This window comes from Zalophus californianus, chromosome 9, assembly GCF_009762305.2.
Source record: "Zalophus californianus isolate mZalCal1 chromosome 9, mZalCal1.pri.v2, whole genome shotgun sequence".
In the NCBI taxonomy this organism is placed as follows: Eukaryota; Metazoa; Chordata; class Mammalia; order Carnivora; family Otariidae; genus Zalophus; species Zalophus californianus.
Window position 1 is genome coordinate 103,679,894 of NC_045603.1, and position 20,864 is coordinate 103,700,757.

Genomic DNA, 20,864 nt, shown 5'->3' on the forward strand with positions numbered 1-20,864 from the left:
GAGAAAGACTTCTAGGACGGGAGAAATGTCCAAGTCTAATTCACAATGGAGCTGATCACTGTTTTATAGGAGTCATTTTTATTGATCAACCTACTGAAGAACCTCAAGGATTAATGCAGGACTCTCCCGTTAGTTCGGCAGTAGGACCCAGATGCCTGCACAACTACATAGTGAGAAAACAGACAACAAGGGAGAGAGTTGAGCCAAATGCTTTATTTTTGTTTTTTGAGATTTTATTTATTTGAGAGAGACAGAGAGAGAGAGAGAGCACAAGCCGAGGGAGGAGGGCAGACGGAGAGGGAGAAGCAGACTCCCCGCTGAGCAGGGAGCCTCTCACAGGCTTGATCCCAGACCCTGAGATCATGACCCAAGCTGAAGGCAGACGCCCAACAGACTGAGCCACCCAGCCACCGAGGCCAAATGCTTTCAAGTTAACATTCTGAACGTTAACAATCGTCCATTACAATGATACATTTTCCCATGCTGCTTGTGGTACAACCACGTTTCCTCAAGCCAAACACACACTTCACATAGGAAACTGCCTAGCAAAGCATCCCAGCCCGTAGAGTGGAATTCGGGAGTTTATAAATGCTTTTGAGGATAATTATAGGTCAGGAGACAAACTGTCACTTACCTTGAGATGTTTGGATTACCTGTGGATTTCCTTTATCATCCTTATTAGTACCATTTAGCAAAAGTTAACTCAAACACGGTGGTGATGGCAGCATCTGGAATCCAGTCTCACTCAGGCTGAGCGCACCCCACCTAGGCCTTGCCCAGGCCAACGCAGGAAGGAACCAGGCTGGTGGAAAACCAGGTGGATTAGAGCTCTACCCCACTCCCTTCCCTTCCACCTCCACTGCAGTGTGGCCTGAGACAACTGGACTGGTAATTTCCTGGGGCTCAGGGGTGGCCACAGCCTTCTCCAGCTTTACACCGGCACATTTCAGCAAGTGCCTCTCCACCCCAGGCGGCTGGCTGGGTGCGGGGCCGCTGCGACCCCGTGACTGAGCCTCACACCGGCTCAAGGGCAGAATCACCTGTGGGGCCTTCAGAGTTACAGACTGCAGCCACACATGCGTAGGCGGCCTGACGTGCGGCCTGAGAATCTGTTTCTAACATTCATTCTTTGCTGGGAAATTCTGATAAACCGGCAGTTCAACCCATCAGTGCCCTGGGAAGCCTCCCAGGTAGCTCCCTTAGAGCCAATGACCTTGGGACAGCCTCTGGTCACAGGCATAGGTGTCTCTCCTGCTTGGGGCCACTTCAGGGCTCCTGGCTGCAAACGCAGCCTGCTTTCTTCCTCCCTAGTGCTCTGGGTACTGCCTTTCCGGGCTTTCCTGGCATCCTAACAGCCTCCAGAGAGGAAGGAAGAAGGGGCCCCTCACGCTCTGGAATGCTACCCCCCAGCTGAGTTCCTGGCCTCCCTCCTGGCGGGGAGTCACATCTTGCTCCAGCGCTGTCCCATCCCTTTCTAACAGCAGGGATGTCCCACCCTCCCCACTTTTCTTCCCTCTGCTTTCAAGCGTGTCCAGGGCTCCCTTATTGTGAAAACCGCATCACTTGAACCCACCGCCCCTTGCGGCACTGTCAGGGCCCTCCCCCGCCCTCCTTAGCTACACTTGCCGGGATTATCTGCACTTATGTGCAAGTTCCCCACCTTGGCCCTCACAGCCGCTCTTTCCCAGCTCCCTTCACGAGGTGGCCACCGCATCTCCAGCCACCCTGACCCTTAGCCCTCCTCCCGCTTCTCTGTTCTGGCTGTCAACCCTGGCCGTCCCCGTTGGCACTCCAAACACAACAGTGCAGTCAAATTCATTGTCTTCCACCCGCGCTTCCGTCTTTCTCAATTTCCCCTCTGACTCAACCATAGATTCCTTTAATTCTGGAAGAAACCTTAGGGATTATTTAGTTTATTTAGATTATTTAGAGACCCATGCTCTTTACAGGTGAGGACACTGAGGTCCAGAAATGTCCAGGGTAAAGGAGCCGCTCGAGGAAGGAAGCGGGGACAGCCCAGGCCTCTACCCTTCGTCCTGACGGATGGCTGCAGCTGCCGGGCTTCAGCCCCTGTGGGTGTCGACCGTGGGCATCCGTCTTTGTCCTTCGTTTGGTTTCCCTTTGCCTGCACCCTGTCCCCACCACGAGAGCAGAGCTCCTTGAGGGCAGGTGCCCTGTCTCCCTTCCCTCAGTAGGTGTCAGCACAGAAAGGACTTCAGTCAAAGCTGAGAAGGGGAGACACAGGATGGACCGAGGCCATGTGAGACTCTCAAAAGGGAACATAGCATTTCATGTTGATTACAATTCCAAATAGTGCCTCATATTTTGGTCAAGCGTGGGAGTAGCTTATTAATAGGACTACATTCGTTAGCACTTCTGATTTTCTCTTTGTTTTTTTAAAGATTTTCTTTTTAAGTAATTTCTACACCCAACATGGGGCTCAAACTCACAACCCCGAGATCAAGAGGCACACGCTCTACCTACTGTGCGCCCCTGATTTTCTCTGTATGGGACCTGATAGGTGGCACCCACTTGAAACTCTTGCTTCCCCAGTCAGCTGGGGGCTCTGGGTTTTGCCAATTCTTAGTGACACCTTCACCTGTTTCATTCTAGATATTTGTAAAGCAGGAATTCATTCAAGGGATAATTCAGGACTCTGTTCTCTTGAGAGGAAAAAACGGGGATTAAAATCTAGGAGTTCAAGGACTAAGCAACATTAGCCTGTCCAAAAGGAAAATCCAGGTCACGTCTACCTAATAGTAATAGTACTATTGTTAATATTCATCTAGTATATACCACAAAAGGCATGGTTCTTGTTTTTTTTATGTGTATCATTCAATTTAGTTCTCGTATTCCCATAAGGTAGACAATCTTGCCACCGCTCCCTTTCAGATGAGGACACTGAGGCTTCGACACCAAGACCCAAGACCCAAGATCACACAGGTAGTGTGAGGCCAGTAGAGGTTTCCCCGCGTGGGCCAACTAGGAGCCACCTGCCCAGTAGCCAAGCTAGACCCTGTCCCTGGAGGGCATTCACCTCTCTTTTGGGGAGAACTCTCCAAGCGTGGTGAGCGGGACTCTTCTCATTTGATGGATCTCTGTTAACATAAAAATGGAAAGGCCATTTCTAAACTCGTAAGTTCTCTACACAGAACAGGTGTTAAGACTATCAAAACTTTCATCGGCCCTTCTGGCTTTATATAAATGCCTTCACCTGCTGGTATCTTCACGTGAGCTTTTTCCCAAAAGTAAAAGGCAGAGTCAGATTCGAACTCACGAGAGCAGAGTTTTCTTCTCACCAAGCCCGCTGCCTTCAGCTCTTAGAATTTTCCCCGACCCAGATGTCCCAAATTGTCTTGTGAGTCTGTGGGGGTATTCTATGCATGATGTCCGGATATTTGGGTCAGAATCTACCAGTTTTTCAAGCCCTAGTTCTTAGGAAAACATCCAGATAACAATACCAGAGGAGCCTTGAAGAGCCCAGACAGCAGAGGTAAACCACCTGCCAAGCGCCTGTCAGGATAAAAGGTCACTCGCTTTGCCTCTCCGATCGTTAGGGGCTTCAGAGGCTCATCGGGACATTTTCTGTGCATCCTAAATACATGCTTTGAAAGCCACCAGAGAAGCAGGCTGGGGTGGACTGGGAGGGCTACTCAGCAACAGGGGCCACCAGGGGCGGGAGCAGAAGCATTACCTGAAGCCCTTCCTGCTGGGGCCGGGGTGGCTAAGGGGACAATTGCCCTAAGAAGGCACAGTCCAGGGGCCAGAGGTCAGCCCCAGATCTGCCCCCCATGGGAAAGCCACAGAGAGCTAAGGAAATGGAGGAGGCTGGCTCCTCTCTCTTTCCGACAAGGTTTTGTGAGCCGACCCCAGGGGGTGGTTGGTGGCCTGTGAGGGCATGGCCAGGAAGGGGGAACCATGTCTCCCTCCACCAAACGGAGCAGGAATCAGTACATGTTGTCATAGGCCCAAATATTTGTTTTTCTTTCTTTGTTTAAACCACAAATGCCAAGTCAGGATATGTTTTATTTGGGGGAGAAGGCAAGAGACCCCACCCAGCAATCACAGACAAAACATGGGTGAGAGCAGTCCACATTCCCATCGGGGCTGGCCTCCAGGGCTGGCTCTAGACTCCCCAGCAGCTCGCTGACTCAAGCGATGGGGCGCTCACCACTTCCCTTGGGAATCTCGCCCAGGACTCTGTCCGCTCCTCATTCGAATGTTTTCCCAGTTACTGGGCCACGAGCTCCTTTCCTGGGGGCACCGCCGCTTTCCTCCGTGGGCCACAAGTTTTGACTCATCCTGGACAGAGACTGTGGCAGGAGGGGAAGGATTACGTGCACGCGTTCAGCTGGGGGTGCTGTCATCTGTCACCTGCTCTTCTCCTGGGTCGTCAGCGGGACACCAAGCAAAGGTACCCCCTCTTGTGCTCATTCTAGGCCCCGAATGAGAAGTGTGTCCCCAACTCCACCCCACTCCTTTAGACTTTAAACTTCCTGAGCTGGGAACCGGTCTCAGTCATCTCTGTATGTTGAGGGCTCAATAAACAGTTGTATGAAGTGGACCCCCCAAAATCCCCCAGGTTGCATTCCGGAATGATAGGGGCCTCCTGGACAAGACGTTCCCTTGACTTCCCACAAAGACCCTAACCCCAGGACTGATGCTTTCCTCCGAGGAGGAGAGGAACTGAGCCTATTTGTAATTTGACAAAGTGGATTCAAAGCTTTTATGGCTGCTTTAGACCAGCTCTGCCCCCAGTCCCATCTGTCCCCAAAGAAAAAGCCTTGAACTAGCTCCCCTCAGTGAAGGCAGGCCCCCACCACCACCATGGCAATTATAGGCCATTCATTTAAGGTTGCTGGACCTGGTCTCATAAACCCCATTCACTGTGAGGTGAGAAAAGTCGTAGAGAACCTCCGGCCCAAGGCAGCACAATTCCAAGGAAGCCTTTCCCTCTAATTAGTCAGGTATTTGCTAAAACAGCTCTTACTTTCCTTATTGTAAAAGCCCGAGGACAATAGCTCCTTATTGCCAAGCCAATGTGGTGGGTTCCTGGTCCCTCACTCCCTCACGCTCCCTGTGGCCCCCTTCCCCCATGAAAGGGGGAAGCTGTCACCTTGTTTGGTTACTAATTAAGAAAAGGCAAAGCCTTCGATTATTACTATTGTTTTGTTTTTTTCCTCACTGTACTGCATTCAAAGGCAATTTCTTTGGCAGGGTGACCTCCTACTCACTCAGGGAAGAGAAGGGGTTTCAGAATGTAAAAAAAAAAAAAAAAAAGGCATTTGGAAGGCACCCTGGATCCTTGCTGGCTGCTCTCGGTTGGTGCCCTGTTGTTACTGGGGTCTGGAACAGGGTCCAGCAGCTGGAGCTTGAGCTTCTGTCTTCTGTGAAGCCTTGAACTCCATGGACAGCTCACCCAGGGATGCTGTGAGCTAACTTACCAACAGGACTTGGGAACCTCAGTAAAAGTATTTAAACATCGGTCTGGGCTCAGGCTAAAAACTGGGCTCTAGGGACTTTTCAGACTACTAATTCCCTTTAGTAATTATGGACTGGTAGTGCCAATTTTCTATGCCTCAGTTTCTCCATAAAAAGGCAGGCCAGTATTTCAGCCTGTCGCACCAGCGATCAGAGGATGCATTCCCCGTTAGGAAACATTTCACTTGGTGAGCCCCCTCCTCCACCAGATTTCCTTATCCCTGAGATCTCTGCTGGGCGCTGTAGGAGAAGGGTGGGGGGTCCAGGACCAGGAGAGGATGACTTGTGTCTGTAAAGCGGAAATAACAGATCACTCTACTTCTTTGTGGGGCATTCAAAGGAGGATGAACGCATGCGAGCGGCTGATGGAAATGGAAGAGCTGTTGTTCTATCCCTCTCGGCTCTCAGAACCTCCAGCTCCGCAGCGCCCCGAGTTCGGTGCTCCTGGCAGGAGGGCTGGGTGCCCCGAGGGGGCTGCTGGACGGGGTGAGTCCCGCAGGTCCTCTCGGGGGACCAGGTCGAGTCCTGGAGAAGGAGGCGGCGGGTGTGCTGGGCGGGAGGAAGGGGGCGGGCGGCGGGCCTCCGGGGCGGGGGGGGCACTGGCACCCCCGCGTCGAGGCCCGGGGAGGTTCTGCCGAGGGGCCGAGGGGGCGGGCGAGAACGCCCGGGCGGCGGGAGGCAGGTGCGGAGGTCACGGTCCCAGCGCCTGGGAGGAGCCCTGAGGAGGGGTGTCGCGGGCTCGGCCGGTGGGAAGGAGCTAGCCGGGGGCCGGCGCGGCTGCCGGGGGGCGGGGAGGAGGCGCGGGAGGCGGGGCGGAGGCGGCGGAGCCCCGGGGATCCACTCGCCCAGCGCCGGCCCCTGCACTCCGAGCCGCGGCCGCCACCCGCCCCGCAGCCAACTTGGGGCCGAAACTTCTTCGGGTCCCGCGCTCCGGAGAAGAGCGCGCAGCCCTGCGACGACCGACGGCGGCGCCCCGAGCCGGGCGCCCTGGGCCCAGGGCCTCCCTCCGGCTCGGCCGCGGGCTCCGCTCCCCGACTGCCCCCGCCCGCTGAGCTCGGGGGTCCCGGGCGCCGAGCAGGGAGCACCCTCCCTCCCACAGCCGGCGACAGCAGGGTGCGCGGACTCCGAGACTCAGGACCGCCCCGGGAGGAGGGGCGTTCCGCGGGGCCCGCGAAGGCTGCCCCCGTATCTGGGGGTACCGAGCAGACGCGCCGGCGGGACCCCCGGAGGGGAGCGCGCCGGTCCGCGCCGCCAGCCCCGCGCCGGGCGGCGGATGAAGAGTCCAGTGCGGCGGCCCGAGCGGCTCGCTAGCTGAGAGGAGTAGGCAGGGTCTGCCCCGGGCGCGCCCGGAGGGGTAGGGGCCCCCAGACCGCGCGCCACCGCGCCCGGCCGACCCAGCGCAGCCGGGCGCTGGAAGAGCCGGGCCGAGCCGAGCGGCGAGCCGGAGCCCGCGGGCCTGCCGGGCGGCGGGACATGCAGGTAAGCGCCCGACTGCCAGCTGTGGGAAAGGGAGCCGGCGGGCCCCCGCCGCCGCGCCCGGCCCTCGGCCGTCGCCGCCCGGGAGGCGTCCCCGTCCCGGGTTCGGCGGCCAAAACTTCCCGGAGCGCCCCGGCTTCGCGGCGCCCTGGGCGCTCGGCGGCGCGCGGCTGCCGGCAGCGGGGAGGGCCGAGGGGCGGCGCGGCGGCTCCGGAGAGCGGGGCCCTGCGCTCGGCGGGGGACCGCGCGGTGCTCGGGCCGAGCGGGCGGCCGCGGGTCAGGTGGGGGGCAGGGAGCGCCGAGGGAAGCGCAGTCCCCCGCCCCCCGCCGCGAACAAAGCTGGGGGCTGTGGGCTCTCGGCGCGCGGCTGCCTCCAGCGAGCGTGCGGGGCTGGGCGCCCAGGGCGCGCTCCCGGCCGCGGGCAGGTAGGCTGGGGCTTGCTCGCCCTCCCCGCTGCAGCCCCGGCGCCCGCGGCTCTGCGTCCCCAGGGGAAGGCGGCCGGGGAGGGCGCCGGGCGTGCGCCGGGACCGGTGCGAGCCCCTCGGACCTTCTCGCTCACTTTTCCGGGCTTCGTCGGCCCAGCTGGACTCCTGTGCTTGACGTCTGCGTCCCGCATCAGCAGACTGGAGCGAGGACTACATCTGGATTATTTTAACCCCCACGAGCAGGGTTAGTTTGGCGCCCGAATTCCTGCCTAAGCCTCAGAGCAGGTAAAGCCCTGAATGGAATTGCGACCTTCCTGTTTTCTTTCATTGCTTTTCCGCTCCTCTGCCTCATCCATCCCTGCCCTGGGAGAAGTGAGCAGTGACCTCTTTCTCCATCTTCTCGTGGAGCCTCCGTGGCTATTTGGCCATGCACTCCAGTCAGAGCCAAATGTCCTAGATAGTTCCATCCTGCAGATGATTCAATGTGCATGGAGCATGACTGCTTCCGTTTTGCAAGAGGGAAACCGAGGTGGCTCAGGCGGGGGGTTGGTTACCCTTCTGGGAACGGAGGCATCTGCTCTCCACTCTGCCCAGCCCCTCCTTCCCTGCTTTTGCCACCTGACCACATTGGCAAAAGCTTTCAGTTACTGCCACCCCGGGCAGAGTGTCAGCCTGGTACCTGGAGGAGAAAGGCTCAGGATCATGTTACCAGTCCTCTGAACTGCTACAGTCACCCAGGAACGTGCCCACTTGACAGAGCTGTGATGGGACATGTGTGCCATGCCATCGATGTGGGTGCAGAAAGCTCTGGGTCAGTGGGGCAGGGCCCAATACCAGCACTTATGCACACACATGGGTGGAACCTTAGGGTGCCCCCTTCTGTGGCTGGCCCCTAAGGCAACAGGGGGTGGGGGGAGCAGCGGACCCACCCTCAGAAAAACCTGGGGACCCTTTCCTGGACCCAGCCACTCCTGCTGTCTGATTCACATGTGGGCTTGACTTATCAAAGGCAAGACTCCCAATCTCAGGCATGGATGAGTGGATGCCAGGCCCCAAGCTTGTGCCCACACGCCTGTCCAGGCTCACACACACACAAGTCCTGGCAAACATACCGACCTATGAAAGGCTGAGTGGTGGTTTTCCTCCATTTCAAAATAGTGTCTGTTCTCTCTTTGACACAGAAGATTTGTGGTTATAAATGGCAAGAAGGAGGTGTGTCTCCTGGGAAGGGAAGGCAATGATGAGAGACCTCTTTTGCACAATTGTGAGGAGTGATGTAGCTGGGCTCTTCATGGTGATGCCAAGTCCACGAGCCCAAGGGAAGAGGCAGACTTAACACCAGGTCTCAGCACTAAAATGTGCAGGTGGAGCTGACACCAGGGTAGGAGCTGAATAGAATAAAAGGACCTAAAGAGACAATTTGTGGATAAATACCTAAGGGCAGCCACAGCTCCCTCTCCTTTCCTAAAGAAAATCAGACCAAGGGCGTGTGGCACACTGAGGGCCTGGCGGGGAAGGGGCTGTGTGTGTGGCGGCAGTGGGGGGGGGGGGTCTGACTGCCGGGGGGCAGAAGCCGGCCTTGGAGGAGCTGGCTGACCCTCTTCCATCTGTGGATTTCCTACTTTCCTAGGCTCTGGTTTCTTATATATTTGAGTATGAATGTACGAGGGCGTGTGTGTGTTAGGGGTTTGTTCAGGGTGCCTGAAAACCAGTCTCGTCTTTAGTCCATTTGGCAGTTGTAGTATCTCGAAGGGTGTCTTACTGACTTGAAAAAACTGTTTCCTGAAATTTTTTCTAACCCCAAAGCATAAGTGAAAAGGCTATTGCCAAATTGCTGGGCGCCATATGCTGTGAAAAGCAGAAATCTGGGATTGTTATTCACCTGCGTATTTCACGCCTCCCCCACTGCACCCCCACCCCCGACTCTAGCGGCAGCTGAAAGATTTTTTTGTTTGCTCTTCTTCAAGAAGGGCAGAGGACTAGTTCTAATTTTTACTTCTAGGATAGTTCTGCTGGTTTCTGGACTGCCCCACCTGGCTTCTCCAGCAGGGGAGGAAATTTTTATATGAGGTGGTAGTCCTTGCCTTCTCTGAAATAACAACCAACAGGTCCACAAAGGCGTTCCTGTTCGCTCTTCTGATTTTGTTCTCCCTAGCTCCTTTTCAAACTGTCATTTATCTCCTTAGTCTTCTACACACGCCTCCTCTCAGACTCCACCTGTGTTCCAGCCCCACACCTGAATGCAGTCCTCAGCTGTGCTGGTGGGTTTTGTGATTCCTCAGGTTGCTCAGGACCCACAACAGCACTGATAGAAAGATCCCCTAGCAGGGAGAGAATATGGGGGCTCCCCAGCCTCATCTGGGCATCCTTGGCTGGTTTCTGTCTTTCTTTTTCTTTTTTTTTAAGATTTTATTTATTTATTTGACAGAGAGACGGCCACACAAGCAGGGGGAGTAGGAGAGGGAGAAGCAGGCTTCCCGCTGAGCAGGGAGCCCGATGCGGGGCTTGATCCCACTACCCTGGGAGCTTGACCTGAGCTGAAGGCAGACGCTTAACTACTGAGCCACCCAGGCGCCCCTCTTGGCTGGTTTCTACTGAGCATCGTCAAATTGTGTGCCTGAGTCCAGAAAAATCCAGCAGAGGGGTTGGGAATAGAGACTGTGATAGAGACGAGAAGATCTGATAGTTTCCAATCTGAGCCACCTTTTAAAGTAAAAATAACCTTCTCCCCAGTGCTGAGGAGCAGCGTGACCCCCTTGTTGGCGGAGCCCCGGGAGCCGGCCTGGGAGCGGGCCTGCTGTTTGGGGCCGTTCCTGCCACACCCTCCCTGCAGAGAGAGGTGCCCAGCTCCGCGGAGCAGGTGACTGCTTTGCTGCTACCAGGCCCTCTCCCCCCGCAGAGGCCCTGTTTACCTGGCTAAATTTAACCCTCCACCCCCCTCCATCCCAGTTCAACCCACTGGCTGGCAGGCTGGCCGCTGGGCTGGCTGCTCCAAAAGCATTTCCTGACTCCTTTGCCCCTGCGGTTGCAGTTGGGTCTTTTTGTGCTGCATGAATCCTCTTCTAGACTTTCTAAAGTCGGTCTCTCTCCTCCCTGCTTCTCCACCCATGTGGCTTTCTTCCCAACTCTTTTCCTCCTGGGTGACTTGGCACCTGGTTTGGTACTAGGGGGAGACCCTCAAAGTGCCATGCACGGAGGTTTCAGGACACCTAGACTCAGGGTGCCGCCAAAGGTCCCCAGGGCCCATGCTGACTGGTCACTACCCAGGCCCGCCAGCCTGCCCGGCTCTGGGACCCCCGTAATAGCAAGGACCGTGCTGGCAGCAGTGCAGTTCTTAAAGGCACAGGGGGGTTTTCTCAGACTTTCTTTTTGCACCCCCAAACCTCCAAACCTCCCAAATCCCAACCTGTCTGTCTGTTCAGTTCTTGGCATAGCCTCTTTCCCTGAGATGTTGCTGTGAAGGTTATATTGGGGGGGGAGTGTTTGCTAGGGGGTCGGGAGCGGGATGCATTGTAGCCTCTGCCTTTGGGGTGTCAGTTGTCGCTTCCATAGAGTGAGGGCGTTGGAGACCCCTCCCAGGGCTAGCATTCTGTCGTTTTCAACAGCTTTAGCTGGTTCTGTGTTGGAAATCCGTCTGCTTGGGCCCAGGCCTGGGGAGGGGAAGCAGCCAATCAAAGGAGGTGCGTTCCCACCGGAGGGGCGGGCTGGGCCGGCTGCCTTCACAGAGTTACTGTTTCACAAATCCAGGTCTTGCAGGCAGGGTTTGTGGTGGAGCAGGAGGCTCTGGTTGTGCTCCTGGCTTTGGGCTCAAGCCTGGCAGGGGCCTCTGTGGTTAATCGGCCTCCCGAGGAGGATTATGGCCAGGCTCTTTCTCTAGCTTCGGGTGACTTGGGGCTGGTGCCTGAGTTCCTGGGGGGAGGCCCCCGGAGTCCATTCTTAAAAGGGTTTCCAGTCCTTTCTCCTCTACAGCCCCCTTGAGCCCCAGAAATGCTAACTCCGCAAAGGTTGCTCTTGTCTGACTAATTGATAAAAGGTCAGGAGTGGATTTCCCCAGGCCTGGAAACCGATAGCTGGGCTTAGTTAGAAAAGGCAGTGGATTAGAAGTTTTTGGTTTGCAAACTTTAGCCCCGAAAGGTCACTTTAGAGTTATCTAGAATGTTCAGTCGGTAGGTTTGCTCTGATTCCTGCTGGGGGGAGTGAAAAATACGGCAGCAAAGCTTTTCTGACACGAGCTGGGGGTAATCCAGTGTACTGCTGCGTCTCCCCTCTGCCCTCCTTCCACGGAGAGGGAGTCAGGACTTTAAGGGGAGAAGCTGCACAGCAGCCTAAGCTCTTGTGCCTGCCCGTGGGACATCTCCTGGGTCAGAACCAGGACTCCGGCCCCAGCCGGCATTTCTCTTCCCAGCAAATAACCCCGCAATGGTAGGAGGCTCCTATCGCGGCGGGACGCCGCAGCTCAGAGGAGTCCCTTCATAGATCATCTCTAAGATTATATACTTCACCGAGAAATTTCTCTTGGGAAAATTTCAATAATGAATTACTAAAAACTTCACACAAATTTTGTTTGGGGTGCAAGAGCTGCAATCCCGGTAATTAAACCTTTAAAGAGATTTTGCACATAAGGTTAGAACTAGAACATTCCAGGTGACATTCAGGAGCAGGAGCTGGTGAATGGGGCACGGGCAGGGGGAGGGGAGAAGAGGCCAGGGAGGAGGTCTGGCTTGTATTATCAGGATATGCCCATGATACAAGGGGCTGTAGAGAGCTAATACAATAGAGACCAGGGCGTGGGAGTCAGGCTGCCTGGGCGTGAATCCCAGCGCTCCATAGCAGCTGTTTAGCCTTGGGCAACGCACATTACCTGACTTCTCCGTGCCTCAGTTTCCTCCCTTGTAAAGTAGGAACAGTAACTTTGTACTTATGTGATTGCTGTGAGATAGGCTGTAGTAAGCTCAGTGTATATAAAGCACGGCAGCTGTGCCCAGGACCTTGCAGGACGGTTAACGGTGCTATTGATGAAGGCCTGTTGGCAGTGCAGTGAGAAGTCCGCCCCGGTCCCTGACCCCTGCTCGCTCTGCATTTAAAGATGGAAGCTGTTTTGTGTGGGACGCCAGCAGCATACCTGTTGCTTAAGTCAGCATGTGCTGGCCAGTTCTCGAAGGACTCTCATGAACACTGATGGAGTCCAATCAAGCTAGATATTTTGTCTTAAAGATTTTATTTATTTGAGAGAGAGAAAGTGAGCACGAGCAGGTGGGTAAGGAGCAGAGGGAGAGGGAGAAGCAGACTCCCCACTGAGCAGGGAGCCTGATGCAGGGCTCGATCCTAGGACCCTGGGATCATGACCTGAGCCAAAGGCAGATGCTTTTTTTTTTTTTTTTTTTTTTTTTTTTTTTTTAAAGATTTTATTTATTTATTTGAGAGAGACTGAGAGATAGAGAGCACGAGAGGGAAGAGGGTCAGAGGGAGAAGCAGACTCCCTGCTGAGCAGGGAGCCCGATGTGGGACTCGATCCCGGGACTCCAGGATCATGACCTGAGCTGAAGGCAGTCGCTTAACCAACTGAGCCACCCAGGCGCCCCAAAGGCAGATGCTTAACCGACTGAGCCTCCTAGGCGCCCCAAGCATAGATGTTTTGATCATTACATCAATGGGAATTGAGGGTCCCGGTTTGTGGAATGACCCAAGACAGGAGGGCACAGATTTTAGGGCTGGCTGTGATGAAGGGAGGGAAAAGTGGAACAGTTTCAGGAGAGCAGATGCGGTCCTGTAGGGTTGAGATAGGAGCAAGTTCCTGGCTGGGAAGGAAGGGGTCTTGCTGACCCCATCTCAAACAAGTCCATTGTTTTAACTAAGCAGATGCTGATATAATCCCTGTGTTTGGAAACCACTCAAATTCTTGACATGTTGTATTTTCTTATTCTATTCTTAAGAGGGTAACCTCTATGGTATCAAATCTAAAATAAGTTTTAAATATAAAGGGGGAGATGAGAGTTGAGAGTTTTCCTTTCTCTCCTGGGCCGGGTCTGGTTCCCACTGTGAGACAGAGCAGTACAGTATATACGCGGATGGAAACACTTCAGGGTCTCCCGCTCACACGTCCCCGGGTGTCAGGCAGGTAGCTAGACTGAGTGAGGGAGGAGGTGAGGGTTTATAACACAGTAGTGGGTAAAGCAGAGTTCCCTGTGGCAGACTTGAGAGTGCCTTCCCATTTACAGGCATTCCAGTTCAGACATTTAAAATTCACTGTCCACCCTCCCAAACACCTTTGCCCTTGCAGAGACCGAATCGCTTTCCTAGCTAAGAGCCCTTCTCCAGAATGGAGGTGAGGCAGCCCCTAAGGGGTTGGATTGGGTCCTTTAGTTTGTCAAAACCCAGAGGTTACCCATCGTCAATCCTAAAGTAGTTGCTCCTTACCTAATCTGCCGGATTCTCTAAGAGAAAGGCATCTCTTTCAGAGGTGTCAGAAACAGAGCCACTACAAACAGGGTTTCTTACAGAGTTTGTGTATCATTCCTGAAATTCACAGGGAGCTTTCACACTTCCTTACCCTCCTTCCCTCCATTGCAACTTAAAATACAACCCAGCCCCGGGGCACCTGGGTGGCTCAGTCAGTTAAGCATCTGACTCTTGATTTCGGCTCAGGTCATGATCTGAGTCTCTGACGGATACCCCTCGTGTCAGGCTCTGTGCTGAGCATGGAGTCTGCTTGAGATTCTCTCTCCCTCTCCCTTGGCCCCTCCTCAGCTCCTGCACGTGCACATGTTGTCGTTCTCTTTCTCTCTCAAAAAAAAAATTTATAAAAATAAATTAAGAAAAAGACAACCCAGTCCTGCATGAAGGTCTTCCCAGCCCTCCACAGCCTGGCTCCTGCCTCTCCGGCCTCATCTTGCACTGCTCTCTGCCACACCCAGTTCCTGCCACACATGGGTGTGCATGATGCAGCTCAAACACCCCAAGCTCGTCTGGGGCCTCTGCACCTGCTGCTCTCTCTGCCTGCATGGCTCCGGCCTCTCTCTGGGCCCGATGGCTCCTCCTCACCCATTCAGGTCTCCGCTTCTCAGGCAGGGCCTGCCAAGCAGAATTGCCACCTGCCTGCGGCACTCTCTGTTTCCTCTGGAGCCCTTCCTGCCCTCTGTAAGTCTCCTGTTCATCTGTTAGTTCTTGTTAAAAGTCTGTCCCTGCCCCATGTTTGTCTGGCTCTGCACCGCATCCTCAGAGCTAAAACAGCGGCTGAACAGTGTCTGAGCTTAAAAGATGTCCAGTGTATACTTGTTATTGTTGATCTAAGGGCAATGAACGTTGGAATTGTAGAGCATGTTCTTTGCTAGAAATTGGTCCATTTTGCCTAATAAGTATGCCATCCTTTACTGATTTTCTGATGATGATTGGATTATTCATATAACAAATATTGATCCGGGTATGCCCCAGGTGCTGGAGACGCAAGATACAGCTTCTGAACTTCAGTAGCTTTCCTTCTGGTAACTTCTACAACATGCAAGTAGCAAATATGCAGTGTTCCCAAACCTCTCAAGTCTTTTATCCTCCCATATCCTGTGCTTCAGACCCCTCTTATGATCGTGCACATCACAGGCGGTTTGGACATGCAGTAGAGGGTGGAAATACAGAAAGAACGGGAAGTCGGAGGAAACCGTCCAGGCCAGAGAGAGAGGGAAACTTGGAGACCATGTGTCATAGAGGAGACCCCTCTCCTGGCTCATTCCACCAGCAGCTCTCTCTGGGCTCACAGGGATGGACTCCTGACTGGTCTCCCTGTTGACCCACCTCAGATCCTGCCACTCTCCCCCGTCAGAGCCCACCGATGGCCTTCCGTCTGGCCCAGGGAAAAGGCAAAGTCCTTACAATGGCTCACTAGCCTGGGCGGCCTGACCCTTGCTTCCCTCTACGACCTTGTCTGTTCTCTCCCTTCGCTCCAGCACAGTGGCCTTCTTGCTGGTCTGTGAGCCCCGCAGGCACGCTCCTGCCTCCTGCCTGGGGGCTTTGCTCTTCTTCGGCGGCACTGCCCCTACCTCCTCCCCCCTTCCTCCTCGCCCCTCCTCCCGCTGCTCCCTCCTCTGGACTTCCATCAACGATTGTCCCCTCAGCAGGGTCTTCCTTGGCTTCTCTGTGTAAACTAGAACCCGCATACCTGTTTTTGACCCCCTTCTCCGCCTTATTTTTCTCCATAGTACTTATCACCACCGAACGTACATATTTTTATCTCTTTTACGTATTTGTTCTCTTGGCTGCTTCCTCTTACTGGAATATCAACACCCCAAGAGCAGGGGTTTTGTCTGTTTTGTTCAGTGCTGTATCTTGAGCCCGTAAAACAGCACCCGCCACATGGCGGGTGAGGGGATTGAAGGAGCCACAGGGGTCTCCCACACTGACTTGGAAGAGTCTGCAAGTGGAAGAGGGGGTCCTTCCTCTGCTCTGCGCCTCCCCATTTTTCTTCCCTCGTCCCTCACCAGATCCCAGAGGCAGGGCACTCGGGGAGGAATCTGTGGCCCCAGGACATACCTCTCTTTGTTCTAACTGATGAGATTAAGACGTGCTCACTGGAAAACACAGAATTGTTTTCATTTTTTCAATTCGTCCTTATTTTCATGGAAAAACACGGAGAAAAATAAAAATATGAATTCCAAGTTAGAGACAATCACTGATAATATTTCGGAACATTCCTTCTCAGTCTTTTCTGCGCACACATGGACAGGCACATCTGTGTTCCTAGATGTGTGTGTGTTTCTGTCGTGCTTTCTCCCTTCCCGTGCCCGTTCCCATCTTCAGTGCCTCTCAGGGCCTGGCCTGTAGCAGGTGCACAAACTGGGCGATGAGAGGAATGATGAACAGGTGCGTGGTCTGTGCCGAGCCAGCCCCGGGGTTTCTTTGCCTTTTCTTTCTTTCTTTCTTTCTTTTTTTTTTTTTGTTGGTTTCTTTGCCTTTTCGTCTCATGAGCAGCAGGCCCAGCACCCCACCTTTACCACTTCTGTTTCCTTGTGGTTCTAAAACGGTGTTTCTGAACCTCACCCCTATTGATTATTTTGCACCTGATCATTCTTGGTTGAGAAGGGCTGTCCTGTGCATGGTAGGATGTTTAGCAGCATCCCTCACCTCTCCCCATTAGATGCCAGGGGCACCCCCCCCTCCCAGGGGTGGTAAGGAAAAGGGTCCCGTGGGGGCCAAGTCTCCTCTGGTTAAGCACCTTTGTTCTAAAGTGTCTCTCCTGTTCCCCTTGTTTGCGTGTTCCCTAAATCCTTTGGAAATGATATTCGCCTGTGCCACTGCCCGAGTGCAAGGTTTTATGCATCCCACGGGAATTATGGCCCCAGCTTTCCCGCCGGCTGTTTGCCCCTGGTCCACGCCCCACAAGGACACCTCTCACCCTGCTCCCACACAAATCATGCTGTTGCTCTCGGTCCCTCTCCTGCTCAAAATTCACGGGTGACCCCGCATTTCCCTGCCGAAGAGAGATCTTTACTCTGCTATTCAGTGCCCTTCAAAATCTCACCCTGACCTACCTTTCCAGATCTCTCTCCTGCTACTCCCCTGCACTGCTGCCAGACTAGAAGTCCGGCTTCTTAGTGTTTGCTCACACCACTGGCTCCTCTCAGATCCCTTCCCCTTCCTTCTCTTCCTAGTCATACCTACCTGTTCTTCACGGTCCAGCTCAGATGCCGCCTCCCTGGTCGCCTCTGCCAGCAGTGATCTCTCTGTGGCTGGGAGCTAGCTCCCCGAAGAGCTCTTACAGTTCAGGGGACATTCGTGACAAGGGCCCTTTCCACACTTTGCCCTACGTTGAAATTCCTTGTGCTCACGCCTTTTTTCACCACGAGTTGTGTGGTTGGCTAAGCTGTCTTCCCACATGCAGCTAGGACGGTGTCCAAATCACCTGCAAAAGGTGAACAGCCGTCCTGCTGATCAAACGGGTCCCCAGATTGGGTGAGTTGTCCCATAGTGGAAGGGGTTTTGTTGTTTTCTGTGTCGTCGTTTAGATAGAACATCAGCCTTCTAGACTTCAGGTTAGTGGAGCAGTGAATTTCAAATGTTGGAAAGCCTTCATCCTCCCTGCTTTCTGTCCCCTGTCCAGTAGAAAGCACATGGCCTTTGGGGGGCAAAATGGACTCCAGTTTGAACCCTGACCAACCTCATGCTGGCTATTTAGCTTTTCTGAACTCCCCGTTCTTCATCCTTTAAACATTATTAAAGGGTTAATAATGCCCAACTCATAAGGTTATTTTGAGAATTCGGTGTGATAATGTATGTGAATGAGGGCAACTCCTAGCACTTAGGATGTACTCGGTGTTAGCGCCTTTCTTTAATTCGTCACTGAAAAAGAAAAATGGGTGTCAAGAAATTGTCACTGAGATGCTCCAAATACCTGCTCAGAATTTGGTCCAGAAGAACTGAGTGTTTCGTAATTTGATTGGTCTCGACCGTGAGGGGACAAAGGAGACCTGAAAAACACTGTTCCAAGCTCTGCAGCTCCTGGCTCTTGGAATCCTCCTTGAGGACCCAATCTGAGAGGTGGGTTCTGAATGGTGATGATGTCTTTACTCCTCTTTGCTCCTCTCTTCCCACTGATGGGCCCAGCACTCGGCATTGTTACTGCTTAATAATGCTGATAAATTAATGAGCTGGTGGCTTCCACAGAGCTTATCATCCCCAGTTTGAGAAAGCTGGTCTTGAATCATCATATTTCATCAATACTAAGATGCATTTTCATAGATCTGAGATTAGGTTGCATCTTAAAATCAATGGGTGCCATAGTTTAATTGTGAGAACTTTTCTTTCTTAGTGGTACGAAATAATGGTGCACTTTAGAATCTGTAGCCTCTAATAAGTCAGGTAGCGTCACTGATCACTATTTACCAAGATGACCCATTGTCATTTCTTGGTGCTGCCTTAGTGTTCCCTTGGAAATGTGCTTCTGTTATTTTGCCAAATAGGATAGTTCAAGTGTCACCTTCATGTTGAATATCTCCCCACTAAGAGTTGAAATTGAGATAGGAAATACCGGGCAGAGAGCAGATGTCCCATGGGGCCTGGCCCCTGGTGCTCCAGGCTGCTCAGCCTCCCAGCAGTCATCGGGGAATCCAAAGTCTGTGCTTTGTGCCCCTGTGTTACCAGGGAGCTTGGGCAGAAGATACCTTGGACAAGTCTCCCTGTCCTCCTTCGTTAATGGGTTCACAACGTAGCCCCACCTTGCCTAGCTCACAGAGTAGTTGTTAGGATTGAGCCGGTGTGTATGAAAGTGGTTTATAACCAGTGTAAGGCACTGTTCCTACCTGTAGAAGTGGAAATGTGCAGAGTGGAAATGTGACCCAGACAGAGACTTTTTAAATCCACTGACAAGACGCAGCCCCGGGTGACTCAACAGTGATTCATAGCTGGCACTTGTCTTATTGCTTTATTTCTAGGAAAGAGTCTTTGAAACTTTGTAGAAGCCTGTCTGGTGAGGTGAAATAGTATCCCAAAGGATGAAAGACAAGTTATATCCTATAACTAGAGTACACGCTTTTTTCCTTTTATTCCTGTTTTGTGTTTTCCTGTTTCCCCGCCTCGGCATTGGAAACTTCGTCAGATACAGTATCATTAACATTAACACAAATATGGGGCCCCTGGGTGGCTCAGTCGGTTAAGTGTCTGCCTTCGTCTTCAGGTCATGCAGTTCTTTTTTTTTTTTTTTTTTTAAGATTTTATTTATTTATTTGCCAGAGAGAGAGAGAGAGAGAGTGAGAGCACAAGCAGGGGATGCGTCAGGCAGAGGGAGAAGCAGGCCTCCTGCTGAGCAGGGAGCCCGATGTGGGACTCAATCCGGATCACGACCTGAGCCGAAGGCAGACGCTTAACCGACTGAGACACCCAGGCGTCCCTCGTCTCAGGTCATGATCCCAGGGTCCTGGGATCAAGTCCCACATTGGGCTCCCTGCTCAGCGGGGAGTCTGCTTCTCCCTCTGCCCCTCATCCCCCTTGCGTGCACGCGCTTCTCTCTCTCTCTCACAAAAATAAATAAATAAAATATTTAAAAAAAAACAACACAAATATCTTTCTCATGAAAGAGTGGGTCTAATCTCTTGTGTACAGTGCTGAAGAAATCAATCAGGTTCTGCGGCCCAATAGGTGCTTCAGTCTCAGCCCCGAAACTCACCAGCAGTGTGAGTAGCCCGCAGAGGTGTCCTTGAGCAGTTACCCCCAAACCCCCTTGACCTCAGTTTTCTTGTCTGTTAAAACCCTTAAGAGGCCCTGGTGAGGATTACACAGAGTGCATGGAAAGCATTTCGCAGGGCCTTGCGCACAGAAATCACTCTGTAGCTGTTTGCTCTAATTATGTTCCTAAACCAGCAGGAAAAATGCTATTGTGCAATCGCCAGTGACTTATTCTGCTGACATCATCAAAAGCTTGGTTGTGTCTGGAAAGAAGGGATGGAGTTGGTGTTATTTTCATAGTTAGACATGGCTTTAATAAGCTACCCAAGCATGTCAATTCCGCAGTCATTGGACCTCAATACCATTGCATTATTGGATACATACAGTTTATTATACTGTAACTGAATCCAGGGAATCCTGGTCCAAAGTTTACCAGACAGGTTTTAAATACTTTCTTTCCAGTGAGATTCTTTTTTTTTTTCTTTAAAGATTTTACATATTTATTTGACAGAGAGAGACACAGCGAGAGAGGGAACACAAGCAGGGGGAGTGGGAGAGGGAGAAGCAGGCTTCCCACGGAACAGGGAGCCCGATGCAGGGCTTGATCCCAGGACCCTGGGATCATGACCCAAGCTGAAGGCAGATGCTTAACGACTGAGCCACCCAGGCGCCCCTCCAGTGAGATTCTTGAAGTGTACTGTTCACCATCCATGTGCTGAGGACTCATCTTCAGGAGTATCCTCCTTTCATCCTTAAAAACTCGCTCTGGCTGTCCTCAGAGTGAGCTGTGGGGAGATGGTGTGCCACGGCTACCTCGGGCCAGAAGGGAGCACACACTTCTGAGAAAATGTCGTGAACTTACTTCTACAGTCTGTATCTGGGGGTTAGGCTAAGTCTCAGGGCTCAGACTCATACACTTTATACATTGTGTCCTCTGTTTCTTCCCACGCTGCCCTGTATTGCCATAGCTGAGCAGTGGGGATGCTTCATACTTTTCCTTTTTAATCAACTGTATTGAAGTATAATTTGCATACAGTAAAATCCACTAGTTGTAAGTGCACACCTCAGTAAATGTGGACACCCATGCAACCACCACCCCAATTCTGTTTCTACTTCCTGAGAAAGTCCCCTGGACCCCCTCACAGTCTCCACAGGCCAACCCCCCCCCCCACCTCAGGTAAACACTGATCTGATTTATGTCATTCTAGGTTACTTTTACCTGTTCTAGAATTTCACATACATAGAATTGTATCAGAATTCTCAGTTTTTTAGCTCTTTGTTGTCCGGCTTCTTTTGCTCAGCATAGTATCTGTGAAATGTGTCCATGTTATCAAG

General features: G+C 52.9%; 1 protein-coding gene across 3 annotated transcripts in view; it reads left to right on the forward strand.

Annotated features, from left to right (window-relative positions):
- The first annotated feature begins 6,609 nt into the window (after positions 1–6,609).
- Positions 6,610–20,864, forward strand: part of WNT5B (Wnt family member 5B) — a 105,258-nt gene continuing 91,003 nt past the window's right edge. For 2 of the 3 annotated variants that reach the window (XM_027594436.2, XM_027594438.2), the window contains exon 1: positions 6,610–6,960. In XM_027594436.2, coding sequence (XP_027450237.1) covers positions 6,955–6,960 — 6 coding nt within the window. In that variant the 5' untranslated portion in view covers positions 6,610–6,954. Of the gene's footprint in view, positions 6,961–7,550; positions 7,668–20,864 lie in introns of those variants that run through there. The other variant, XM_027594437.2, reaches the window with a different exon arrangement.